This window comes from Schistocerca serialis, chromosome 5, assembly GCF_023864345.2.
Source record: "Schistocerca serialis cubense isolate TAMUIC-IGC-003099 chromosome 5, iqSchSeri2.2, whole genome shotgun sequence".
NCBI classification, from domain to species: Eukaryota; Metazoa; Arthropoda; class Insecta; order Orthoptera; family Acrididae; genus Schistocerca; species Schistocerca serialis.
The window spans coordinates 504,854,441-504,866,753 of NC_064642.1; the positions used below are offsets into that span (position 1 = coordinate 504,854,441).

General features: G+C 43.9%; 1 protein-coding gene across 1 annotated transcript in view; it reads right to left on the minus strand.

Annotated features, from left to right (window-relative positions):
- Positions 1–1,349: 1,349 nt before the first annotated feature.
- The window catches only part of LOC126481586 (homeobox protein OTX1-like), a 193,040-nt gene continuing 182,076 nt past the window's right edge, over positions 1,350–12,313 (minus strand). Inside the window, exons 5-6 of the mRNA XM_050105444.1 lie at positions 9,725–9,964; positions 1,350–3,433 (exon numbers count right to left, since the gene is read on the minus strand). Of these exons, the coding sequence (XP_049961401.1) occupies positions 2,879–3,433; positions 9,725–9,964 (795 nt within the window). The 3' untranslated portion in view covers positions 1,350–2,878. The remainder of the gene's footprint in view (positions 3,434–9,724; positions 9,965–12,313) is intronic.

Genomic DNA, 12,313 nt, shown 5'->3' on the forward strand with positions numbered 1-12,313 from the left:
GATTTGGCAAACATTTGCGAAGATAGGACATAAGGACATAGTTTAAATATTTCATGTACAGAGGTTTATTGTGAGGGACTGGCATTGATCGTCTTGCCTATTTTTACACAGACCAAGCCACCACAGTACTCAACCTCAGGGTGTAATGGGTATAAGTGCAGATATTTTTGTTTGTGATACCTGAATGTATACACACATCAGTGTGTTGGGTGCATGTTTCCCTGCATCAAAAAATCTTCCCACAAACGCGCTACAAACTTTACGACCTGATGTCTCCTGCATGACGGTAACTGCATTATCAAGTGAACTACACCTGGCAGTATAGACTAACCGTTTGGCCGCCATGTGTCCACATTTCAACGCCAGACCTGCTGCCCAGGAAAACATTAGCGCTAATGGCTTGCTCTTTCCACATGTACTTGGAGGTATTAACCAACCCAAAAACATATGACTTGGAATACTACAATTATTATTATTTTGCAAGTGCCACAAATACTGATGTAATGCTGTTCAGTATATCGTCCTGTCACCGGTAGCAATATCTACACTTATACTCATTACACCCTGTATAACTCATCCGCGAATTGTGGTTGCCTGTAACAGCTCGGAAACAGGAGCTTTCAGATCAATGTACTTGCCGTCTTGATCATATTTACATGATTGTGATAAATCGTTTCATGATGTCACAAGTATCCGACTTAGTCTTTTGAAAAGGAGTTGGGGTAGGGTGTAAGTTACATGAAACTTGGCTATCTGAGTGATGTTCTTACTTCACGCCACATGTGTATGCCTCTGGTTGTGTAGCTGTATTTTTTGATGGTGACAGTGACAATATTATTTCAGTGTCTGCTTGTTAATAATTTTTGCAGGGCGAAAAAGTTTATGATAGAGTATGAATGTATGGTCGAGTGTAAAACTAAATTCCGCAGACACTGTCGTGACAATTTTACTTTCTAGGGATATTCATCATGTGTAACGATCCATTCTTAAATTGAGTTCTGCTCTGTCACTTAGAACATTACAATGTGTCCTCTGTCTTCCGTCTAGGATTACTTCCATTGCAATATGCTACAGCCAGCTGACACGACACACACAATACGAGTGCTGGTTGTAATAACACGAAGACGTGATATTAACATATACTCACACCAAACAAATTAATTCGTAAAATTTTAATATGATTATTTTTGTAAAGGAAATGCTGAGAAAATACAGCACGTACTAATGAATACTGAGAAAAGAAAAGATTTACAGCGATCCATTTAATTTGTGCTTTTTTCAATTTGAATTTAAAGTAACTTAATCATATTATTTAATTTAAGACAAAATATATTAAAATACAAGCCACAACAACACATCACTATGATTTTTACATTAGCGTCCTTTTTTTTGGAAAATTCTACAATTATATGTACGATTTTGTACAATGAGAATTATTAAATTTGTTTACAAAGACAACCATTAGAAGATAAAGACATTGCGAGGTAGTAAGAAAGTTTCTGAAAATAATTAAACAGCGTTAAGAAGGTGACAGTACTAATAACATGAAATGAAGTAATTAAAGACTGCACTTTTGAGTTCCTCTAAGCGATAATCAGAAGTAAATCGAAAGTAATTAATTTCGAATTTTGAGAATCTTAATGCAGCTGGTGGTGAGTTGAGTGGTGGCCAGTCCACGACGGGCAGGGTGTACTGCAGGTTTCTCGACGTTTTCCACTGCCCTTCAGTACCAACACCTCTTCCCCATTATTTCTTCCTTTTTTGAAACACGGAGACCACTGCTGGCTGGAACATCAGCTCACCAAATGCACAAAGTAAAAGTTGCTGGAGACAGAGCGAGTTGCGCTTCCTATAGTACAAAAGGCACTGAAGCTGCCAAGAGTCACAGTCTCTTAGTAACTGTATTTAATGCAGATCTTCCAGAAGGCTAACACATCACAGGTCTGGGATGGTCCTTTGACAGACGGCGAAATCCATGAAATTTCAGCGGAATTTAACCGTTATAGTGAACAGACTCGCTGCATTCTAAAATTTCTTCTCGTAGCTGGTAGGTTTATTTCGTACCTAATTTCTCGTCAGTGAGACAAGGAGTCATTTTTTCTTAACATAACGCTCGCACGCGTCGAAAACATCATAGCAAACGTTGGTACGTTTTTGTGAATATAAAAAGCTCTTCAGTTGCTTAAAAAACAGAACACACAATTCACTCCAGAATAAATTACGTTAATAAGGTACAGTCCAGGCACCAGCTCTGGTAACAAAAAGGAAATCTACCCCACGAAGAAGTGTGGGATTTAAATCTGTCAGTGGCGCCTCGACATTTCGTTCTAGTTGCCGACTGCAGCGTTACGACAATGTCCGAGCACAGTTTTTTCTGGGGCTTATGACCTGTGCATCTGAGTCCTGCAGAGAACTTTTGTAGGGGTGAAAATCGTGTGGAGATTCCATTGTGTGGTAATGGAAGCTATCGACACGGTGTAATCCATTTCTAGGAAGTGGTGGTGAATCGGCATTTGGTTTGTGTCCTTTGCATTATCCCACAACTTTACGCTTTTTAGGACGCTCCCAGAACGATATCTATTAGAACTGCTCTCGTGTATTAACCCGGTGGCGACGACCAGATAGTAAAGTGTTTCGGCAATCTATCCTGTCGCCTTCCTCCACAGGAACACACTGCCTGTGGGTGACTACTTCTCAGATTTTGGAAGTACTGCAGCATTTATAAGATGGCACCCGCGGTAGGGATAGGGGTAAACCGGGGAAAGCCTAAAACCACACAGAACGCCTTCTGCCACCCGATGAAATCACGAGTGCGGCGTCAGACACACTTAGGCTCGACACACGTCAAGACCAGAGACGCAGAATAGCGAGACGAGCGTTAGACCATCTGGTACTTGTCCGGGGTGATCTGGTAGTCGAGCGAGCAGTCCGGGTGCCTGGCGGTGTTGAAGGCCTGGTGGTGGGCGCCGGCGTACGATCCCATCTGGTGGTGGTGATGGTGGTAGCTGTGCGCCATGACGTGGTTGTGGCCGTGGTGGGCGGAAGTGTAGTTGGACTGGTGGTGGCCGGCCGACGGCGGAAAGTAATCGACGCCCATGTTGCCGTAGTAGGGCGAGTACGTCTGCGAGTAGCAGTGCGTCGAGGACGTGGAGGCGGGCGTGCCCCAGCAGAAGCCGTTGTAGGCCGTGGCCGAGGAGGCGGCGGCCGCGGCAGCGGCAGCGGCGGCGCCGGGGGCGGCCGTGCTGGGGGCGGCGTCGTGCTGGTAGCCCGAGCCGGGCGTCACAGGCGGGCTGGGCGTCGTCAGCACCGAAGACACCGAAGCCGCGCTGGCAGAGCCCGCCCGTTGCGGCTGCGGCTGCTGGGGCTGGGGCTGGGGCTGCGGCTGGGGGAGCGCCAGCGGCAGCGCCGGGAACGACGTCGTCCCAGGCTCCACCTGCCGACAGAGTCACAACACCGTAAGTCCTACGACATCTTTTCTATATTAACAACCAAGCTTTCGATGAGAAATTTATGCGATTAGTTTGGCTTTAGGAAAAGTGAAGGGACGAGAGAGGCAATTCTGACGTTACGGCTAATATTGGAAGCAAGGCTAAAGAAAAATCAAGACACTTTCATAGGATTTGTCGACCTGGAAAAAGCGTTCGACAATATAAAATGGCGCAAGCTGTTCGAGATTCTGAAAAAAGTAGGTGTAAGCTATAGGAAGAGACGGGTCATATACAATTTGTACAACAACCAAGAGGGAATAATAAGAGTGGACGATCAAGAACGAAGTGCTCGTATTAAGAAGGGTACATCGAGGAAGCAATGATGGAAATAAAAGAAAGGTTCAGGAGTGGAATTAAAATACAAGGTGAAAGGATATCAATGATACGATTCACTGATGACATTGCTATCCTGAGTGAAAGTGAAGAAGAATTAAATGATCTGCTGAACGGAATGAACAGTCTAATGAGTACACAGTATGGTTTGAGAGTAAATCGGAGAAAGACGAAGGTAATGAGAAATAGTAGAAATGAGAACAGCGAGAAACTTAACATCAGGATTGATGGTCACGAAGTCAATGAAGTTAAGGAATTCTGCTACCTAGGCAGTAAAATAACCAATGACGGACGGAGCAAGGAGGACATCAAGAGCAGACTCGCTATGGCAAAAAAGGCATTTCTGGCCAAGAGAAGTCTACTAATATCAAATACCGGCCTTAATTTGAGGAAGAAATTTCTGAGAATGTACGTCTGGAGGACAGCATTGTATGGTAGTGAAACATGGACTGTGGGAAAACCGGAACAGAAGAGAATCGAAGCATTTGAGATGTGGTGCTATAGACGAATGTTGAAAATTAGGTGGACTGATAAGGTAAGGAATGAGGAGGTTCTACGCAGAATCGGAGAGGAAAGGAATATGTGGAAAACACTGATAAGGAGAAGGGACAGGATGATAGGTCATCTCCTAAGACATGAGGGAATGACTTCCATGGTGCTAGAGGGAGCTGTAGAGAGCAAAAACTGTAGAAGAAGACAGAAATTGGAATATGTCAGGCAAATAATTGAGGATGTAGGTTGTAAGTGCTACTCTGAGATGAATAGGTTAGCACGGGAAAGGAATTCGTGGCGGGCCACATCAAACCAGTCAGTAGACTGATGACCAAAAAAAAAAAACACGGATTCATTGGGGGATGGAGGCGGGACTGCTATGGGAAAGGGGGAGGGGGAGGACTGTGGGGAGGGGCATGGACAGGAAGGAGAGGGGGTGGGGTGGGGTGAGGTTAGAGATGTAGGGGTGGAGCAGGGGAAGAGAAGAGGGTAAGGGTAAGGGTAAGGGTAAGGGTAAGGGTGAGGGTGAGGGTGAGGGTAAGAAGGGTAAGAAGGGTAAGAAGGGTAAGAAGGGTAAGAAGGGTAAGAAGGGTAAGAAGGGTAAGGGTAAGGGTAAGAAGGGTAAGGGTAAGGGTAAGAAGGGTAAGGGTAAGGGTAAGAAGGGTAAGGGTAAGAAGGGTAAGGGTAAGAATGGTAAGGGTAAGAAGGGTAAGGGTAAGAAGGGTAAGGGTAAGGGTAAGAAGGGTAAGGGTAAGGGTAAGAAGGGTAAGGGTAAGAAGGGTAAAGGTAAGGGTAAGAAGGGTAAGGGTAAGAAAGGTACGGGTAAGAAAGGTAAGGGTAAGGGTAAGAAAGGTAAGGGTAAGGGTAAGAAGGGTAAGGGTAAGGGTAAGAAGGGTAAGAAGGGTAAGGGTAAGGGTAAGAAGGGTAAGGGTAAGAAGGGTAAGGGTAAGAAGGGTAAGGGTAAGAAGGGTAAGGGTAAGAAGGGTAAGGGTAAGAAGGGTAAGGGTAAGAAGGGTAAGGGTAAGAAGGGTAAGGGTAAGGGTAAGGGTAAGGGTAAGGGTAAGGGTAAGGGTATGAACTGAGAGGGAGCTAAGAGGTTAGGGTGAGAGGAGGGGAGTTGAAGAACAAGAGAAGAGGAGGGAGAGGAAGAAGGGAGAGAAGGAGAAGGATGGGAGGGGGACAAATAATTGAGCTAAAAAGTCAAGTAAAAGTGTTTACATTTTTTCATGTATAACTTTCCAAAATATCAGTTAATCTTCGGAGAACAAGGCAAATTGTTAACTAGGCTAATAGAAAATAGCATGGAATTCTAGAAAACCAGTAATCTTCCCCTTCTTTATAGACACGAACCCTTGCATAAAACGGGTTCAAACGGCTGATTACTTAACAAATGAGTTAATGTGTTAAGTATTTGTCGTTAATCATGTAAAACCTTTATTGTTGACGAAGCACACTCGTAATTATGTTCGTTTTATTATTTTCGGATTATTCATTTACAGATTAACGAAAAAGTGGAAACAAAATTGTTTTGTAGGGCTGTAAGCGAGAAAAGGTTGAGAAAAGGCATGAAATGGTGTTTCAAGTTGGTTGGAATCACTACGTGCTTTGATAATCAAACCCTGGATGAATACAGTGCTCTCAGTTCCACGAAAAACTAGTTTTTCGGCGCAGCGCAATGTTTATGAATATATCTCCTTAACTATGTGTCAGGCAATGACATAATTTTGCAAGTGTTGATGGGTATATGTGGATACTGTCTGCAAAAAGAGTTGCTAATTGAGTTGCTAGTAAAGAAGTAATAAAAACCTCATACCTGACGCGGAGGTTTGCCTGCATAGACACTTTTTTTTTCCTTTCATCATTTAGTGGAGGGGATTTCAGCAAGAAAATGTTAGGAAATGGTTGAAAATATGGGTAAAATTTATTGGAAGCCGCTAAGTTTTTTTTTTTTTTTTTTTTTTTTTTTTTTTTTTTAAATCATATAATGGATGAGTATACTCTGTGTACGTTACCTCAAGACAAACACACGACTCTAATTTCTATACAGGATTTATTATCTTAAACTTTTAACTTAAGATTATACCTCTTAGTAAGTAGATTACGACAGCATTTTATTTTTTTAAATCAGTCGATAATTATACGAAAAACTGAAAATCAAGTTTTTGTAACCCCTGGAAGACGTTAGAAAGGCAGACTGCAACTGGGATCGGCTGACCATTTAATAAAACAGATTGCAAGCTATGTTTAATACTGGCTGCTTTCCCGTTTCCCGACAACGGAGAACGGCTTATCTCCTGGCCACCTCTAGAGGATCTCACACCCGGGTGAAAGCTCCATTAACTGGCTAAGGAAGCCTTCGGTGCTGACAACAAATCCGGCACGGTTCGTAGTTGCAGAGACAGGACTGGAAAAGCGCAGGAAGTTGAGGGAGCCAAGACAGAAAGGTAAACACCAAGCCCTAGATCCACAAATAATAATAATAATAATAATAACAATAATAAGAGCAACTGATAATAGATGCAGAGGTGACATATCAAGCTAAAACTAAACAAAGGTCGCTACACTACGCATACATTGATTACCAAAAAGCTTTTGATAGTGTACCCCACTCATGGTTACTACAAATATTGGAAATATACAAAGTAGATCCTAAATTGATACAGTTCCTAAACATAGTAATGAAAAATTGGAAAACCACACTTAATATCCAAACAAATTCAAATAATATCACATCACAGCCAATACAGATTAAGCGTGGAATATACCAAGGAGACTCATTAAGTCCTCTCTGGTTCTGCCTTGCTCTGAACCCACTATTCAACATGCTAAATAATACAAATTATGGATACAATATTACTGGAACATACCCACACAAAATCACACATTTGCTATACATGGATGATCTAAAACTACTGGCAGCAACAAATCAACAACCCAACCAATTACTAAAGATAACAGAAGGATTCAGCAATGATATAAGTATGGCTTTTGGAACAGACAAATGTAAGAAAAATACCATAGTCAAGGGAAAACATTCTAAACAAGAAGATTACATATTGGATAACCACAGCGACTGCATAGAAGCGATGGAAAAAACGGATGCCTATAAATATCTAGGATACAGGCAAAAAATAGGAATAGATAATACAAATATCAAAGAAGAACTAAAAGAAAAATATAGACAAAGACTAACAAAAATACTGAAAACAGAATTGACAGCAAGAAACAAGACAAAAGCTATAAATACCTATGCCATACCAATATTGACCTACTCATTTGGAGTAGTGAAATGGTGTAACACAGACCTAGAAGCACTCAATACACTTACACGATCACAATGCCACAAATATAGAATACATCACATACATTCAGCAACAGAAAGATTCACATTAAGCAGAAAGGAAGGAGGAAGGGGATTTATCGACATAAAAAACCTACATTATGGACAGGTAGACAATTTAAGAAAATTCTTTCTAGAACGAGCAGAAACTAGCAAAATATACAAGGCAATCACTCATATAAATACATCGGCTACACCACTGCAATTTCATAACCACTTCTACAACCCTTTAGATCACATAACATCAACAGATACGAAGAAAGTAAATTGGAAAAAGAAAACACTACATGGCAAGCACCCGTATCATCTAACACAGCCACACATCGATCAAGATGCATCCAACACATGGCTAAGAAAAGGCAATATATACAGTGAGACAGAAGGATTCATGATTGCAATACAGGATCAAACAATAAACACCAGGTATTACAGCAAGCATATTATTAAAGATCCCAATACCACAACGGATAAATGCAGACTTTGTAAACAACAAATAGAAACAGTAGATCCCATCACAAGCGGATGTACAATACTAGCAAATACAGAATACCCCAGAAGACATGACAATGTCGCAAAAATAATACATCAACAGCTTGCCTTACAACATAAACTTTTAAAACAACTCGTTCCTACATACAAGTATACACCACAAAATGTACTGGAGAATGATGAATACAAATTATACTGGAACAGAACCATTATAACAGATAAAACAACGCCACATAACAAACCTGACATCATACTCACCAATAAAAAGAAGAAATTAACACATCTAATCGAAATATCTATACCCAATACAACAAATATACAAAAGAAAACAGGAGAAAAAATTGAAAAATACATCCAACTGGCTGAGGAAGTCAAAGACATGTGGCATCAGGATAAAGTTGACATCATACCAATTATACTATCAACTACAGGAGTCATACCACACAATATCCACCAGTACATGAATGCAATACAGCTACATCCAAACATATATATACAGCTACAGAAATCCGTAATTATTGATACATGTTCAATTACCCGAAAGTTCCTAAATGCAATATAACACATACCGTACAGTTAAAAGGAAGTGACGCTTGATCAAGGTCCGTGTCACTCCATTTTTAACCGGACTTAACGTCTGAGAAAGTGAAGGAAATAATAAACAGAACTACTGGGTGCTCGAACGTAGGTGGGAATGACATAGAAACAGCCGTAGACTACAGACCTTGAAATAATCGTCCTGCTCCATGGTACCAAAAACACACACAAGACTTCACAGAACCATCACTGACGTTATCTATATTCTCCACACACTGCCAGTTAACCACGTCTTCGGGCTGTCGATGCGATCTGCGCCTTGCATCGTTTGAAAAGAGGCGGGATTTCGACTCATCGGGCCATACTACACGCCTCCAGTGAGCCGCTGTCATAGCTACTGTCAAGTTTCTGTGTAGTTTGACCCGTTGAAGACGTCCAGCTTTAGATGCAGCTGAGAGCAATGGACTTTGCGAGTTCCCCAACTCCTAATATCTACTGCACGAAATTCCTTTCGCAGCGTTATCTCGGAAACTGATTGAGATGAACGTGTAATCAACAAATCAGGCTTTTCATTCACAGTGTGCTCACTCGCAGGTCCAAACACGATAGCTCCTTTCAGTCATTCTGTCAGGTCTATAAATCTATCCGTCTTACTGTGTTGATTCCATACAACCAGTGGCGCCCCCCCCCCTCCCCCCACCCACACACACACACACACACGCACGCACGCACCACTTCACTGTCATGACGTAAGTCGGTTGTGGAGGCTCGAGTGACGGCCTGGTTCCATTTCACCGCCTATAGTGCTCCAAAGTGGCCAATGCGCTTTTTTTAAATGTGTGATTTTTAATTTACCGATTGTGCTACGATGTACAACATTGAAGAAAGTAAGATCTGCAGTGGACGTTTGCTCAGATACAAGAATGTGATTGGTGAGCAGTTGGGGAAGACTGTCCGTCAGTCGTATCTCCAAGGTATGAACAATATTGTTAGAGGCAGATGGCTGATAGGATGTACCGAATACGTTGTCTGTGGAAGTACTGACCTTGCACTTGGGGGAGCTGTTGGCGAGGGCGGCGGCCGTGGGAGGCGGCGGCGTGCTCTTGGAGGCTGCGGTCTTCATCTTGGGGGTGACGGCGGACACGGCACCGGGGGCGGAGCGCGTCTGCGACTTTGACGCCAGGCTAGACGGCGGCTGCTGCTGGTGCTGCTGTTGTTGTTGCTGCTGCTGCTGTTGCTGCTGCAACTGCTGCCTGCATTTCGCCCGCCGGTTCTTGAACCACACCTGTAAGCAGTTGCCACTGTATACGTAACGGGTCAAGTAATAAACCATACATATATATCGTAAGAGGCGACTCATCACTGCAGTTATTTCGGGAGAAGGGCAACGAGCTGAGACACACCACCATCTCCCGTGTTCTCACAGATTATCACTGCACTCTCTATCTAGCAAGTCAACGGTCTGACATTGACACTGAGGGCCTGCCACATCCGGGCAGAGCACTAAGCGACGCCACATTCTTGCAGGCAGTCACGCGGGAAGAAATACGCATGGCCCTGTCGCGGGTCACGAGAAACTGGACCTGACTGTCTTCCGCTTGAATTTTATAACACCTTTTCTGACCGGACGAGGAAAGTTTGGTGGCAGATGTGCTCCGAACTCCTGGATCCAGACTTTAGCCCCCCCCCCTAATTTTTGGAGGCAATGATCATCCCTGTGCCAAAACCAACCGGTGGGGGGGATGGGGAGGCGCAGACCGCAAAACTTCCGGCCTTTGACATTAGTGAATTCCGATTACAAGCTGTTCGACCGCAGACGTCGTGCTTACCTCCTTGCTACTATCAAAGACGTCATTCATGCCACCAAACATGTGTAGGAAGTAGCAGTAGTATACACAGGGCCTTAAGCTCTTATAGAGATGTGGGTGGCGCTCATCTCAGCACGCCGCTTAGAAGGCGCTCTCGTGGTAGTTCATTTGGACCACGCATTTGACCGAGTTGAGCGCTATTTCTTGTAAGGTCTCTTATAGAAGATAGGCCTGTCTCCAATATCGGCAGGTGTTGTTCTCCGTCTCATCCAAGGATGGCTACAGCTCGCAACCGTTCACTAATGAGAGTTCAGTGCGGTAAGGCTGCCCTCTCTCTTCGCCGTCGCCCTTGAACCTGGCCGGCCGGGGTGGCCGAGTGGTTCTAGGCGCTACAGTCTGGAACCGCGTGAGCGCTACGGACGCAGGTTCGAATCCTGCCTCGGGCATGGATGTGTGTGATGTCCTTAGGTTAGTTAGATTTAAGTAGTTCTAAGTGCTCAGGGCCATTTGAACCGTTTTTGAACCTTGAGCCTACACTTCATGGTCTACGGCAATCTTTGGAGGGTATTCACCTCCGCAATATGGATTTCAAATTCTGTGTCTACGCGGACGAAGTATGCTTCTTGGCGAGGTCGGCAGAAGATATACAGGGTGGTCAGAAATTCCCGTTACAAACTTGTAGGACATGTATAGGGTAGTGAGTACATAACGTTTTGAACAGGAACCTATGTCCGGAAACGTATCGTTTCCGTTCTACGACAGTTTCAATGCAGATGATCATCTCATCCACACCCACGTGAGGAATGTACTTAGGCGTGACCCATTACAAATGTTTACATTTGAAAAGAATACTGACTCGTTCCGTTATTACTTACGCATTTGCATTACAACTTACACCTTATGGTTTACATTAGTCGACAACAACAATAACCCAGCATCTACGGCATCAGCCGCAATGTACCGATGCATTACAACAGCGGCTCGATGTGGCGACCACCGACGTTATTACACACATTGTACTTCCGAAGCGTGTTCTGGTACACACTCTCCATCCCACCTGGTGTCTCTCCAATGTCTTGTGCAGCGGCCAGAACTCGTGCCAGCAAATCTTCCTCTGTCTCTACAGCTGTCTCACAAATTAGGCTCTTCATACGACCCCACAAGACATAGTCCATAGGGGTTAAATCCGGAAATCGTGGCGGCCACGCGGTTGGACCACCACGGCCTATCCATCTTTCACCATACCGTCTGTTGAGATGTCTCCGGACAGCCAGTGAAAAGTGAGGTGCTGCTCCATCATGCTGAAACCACATTTCCTGACGGAAATTCAATAGCACAGCTTCCAAGAACGGGTCCATTACGTGTCGTAGGAAAACTAAGTATGCGGGATCTGTGAGCTTGGATGGAAGGAGGTATGGTCCAATCACATGACCGTCCAGAATACCTGCCCACACGTTAATTCAAAACCTGTCTTGAAATACCTGAACATGCGTGGCATGAGGGTTTTCATCCGCCCAGACATGGCTATTTCGAGCATTCAGAACACAATCCCTTGTGAACCTACATTAATCTGTGAAGAGAACTCGAGGTGGAAACAGGGGCGCGTCGATGCAACGGTGCAGGAACCATATGCATAAGGCGACGCGTTGTGGAAAGTCTGCTGGACCCATAGCGTGTACCCTTTCTAAGTGGTACGGATGTAATTGTTGCTCATGCAGGACGTCCAAGACGGTACTGTGACTAACAGCCATTGCACGCGCAATTGTTCGCGATCTCGTTGACTGGCTATCTTCAATGCGACGCAGTACATCATCTTCAAATTCGGG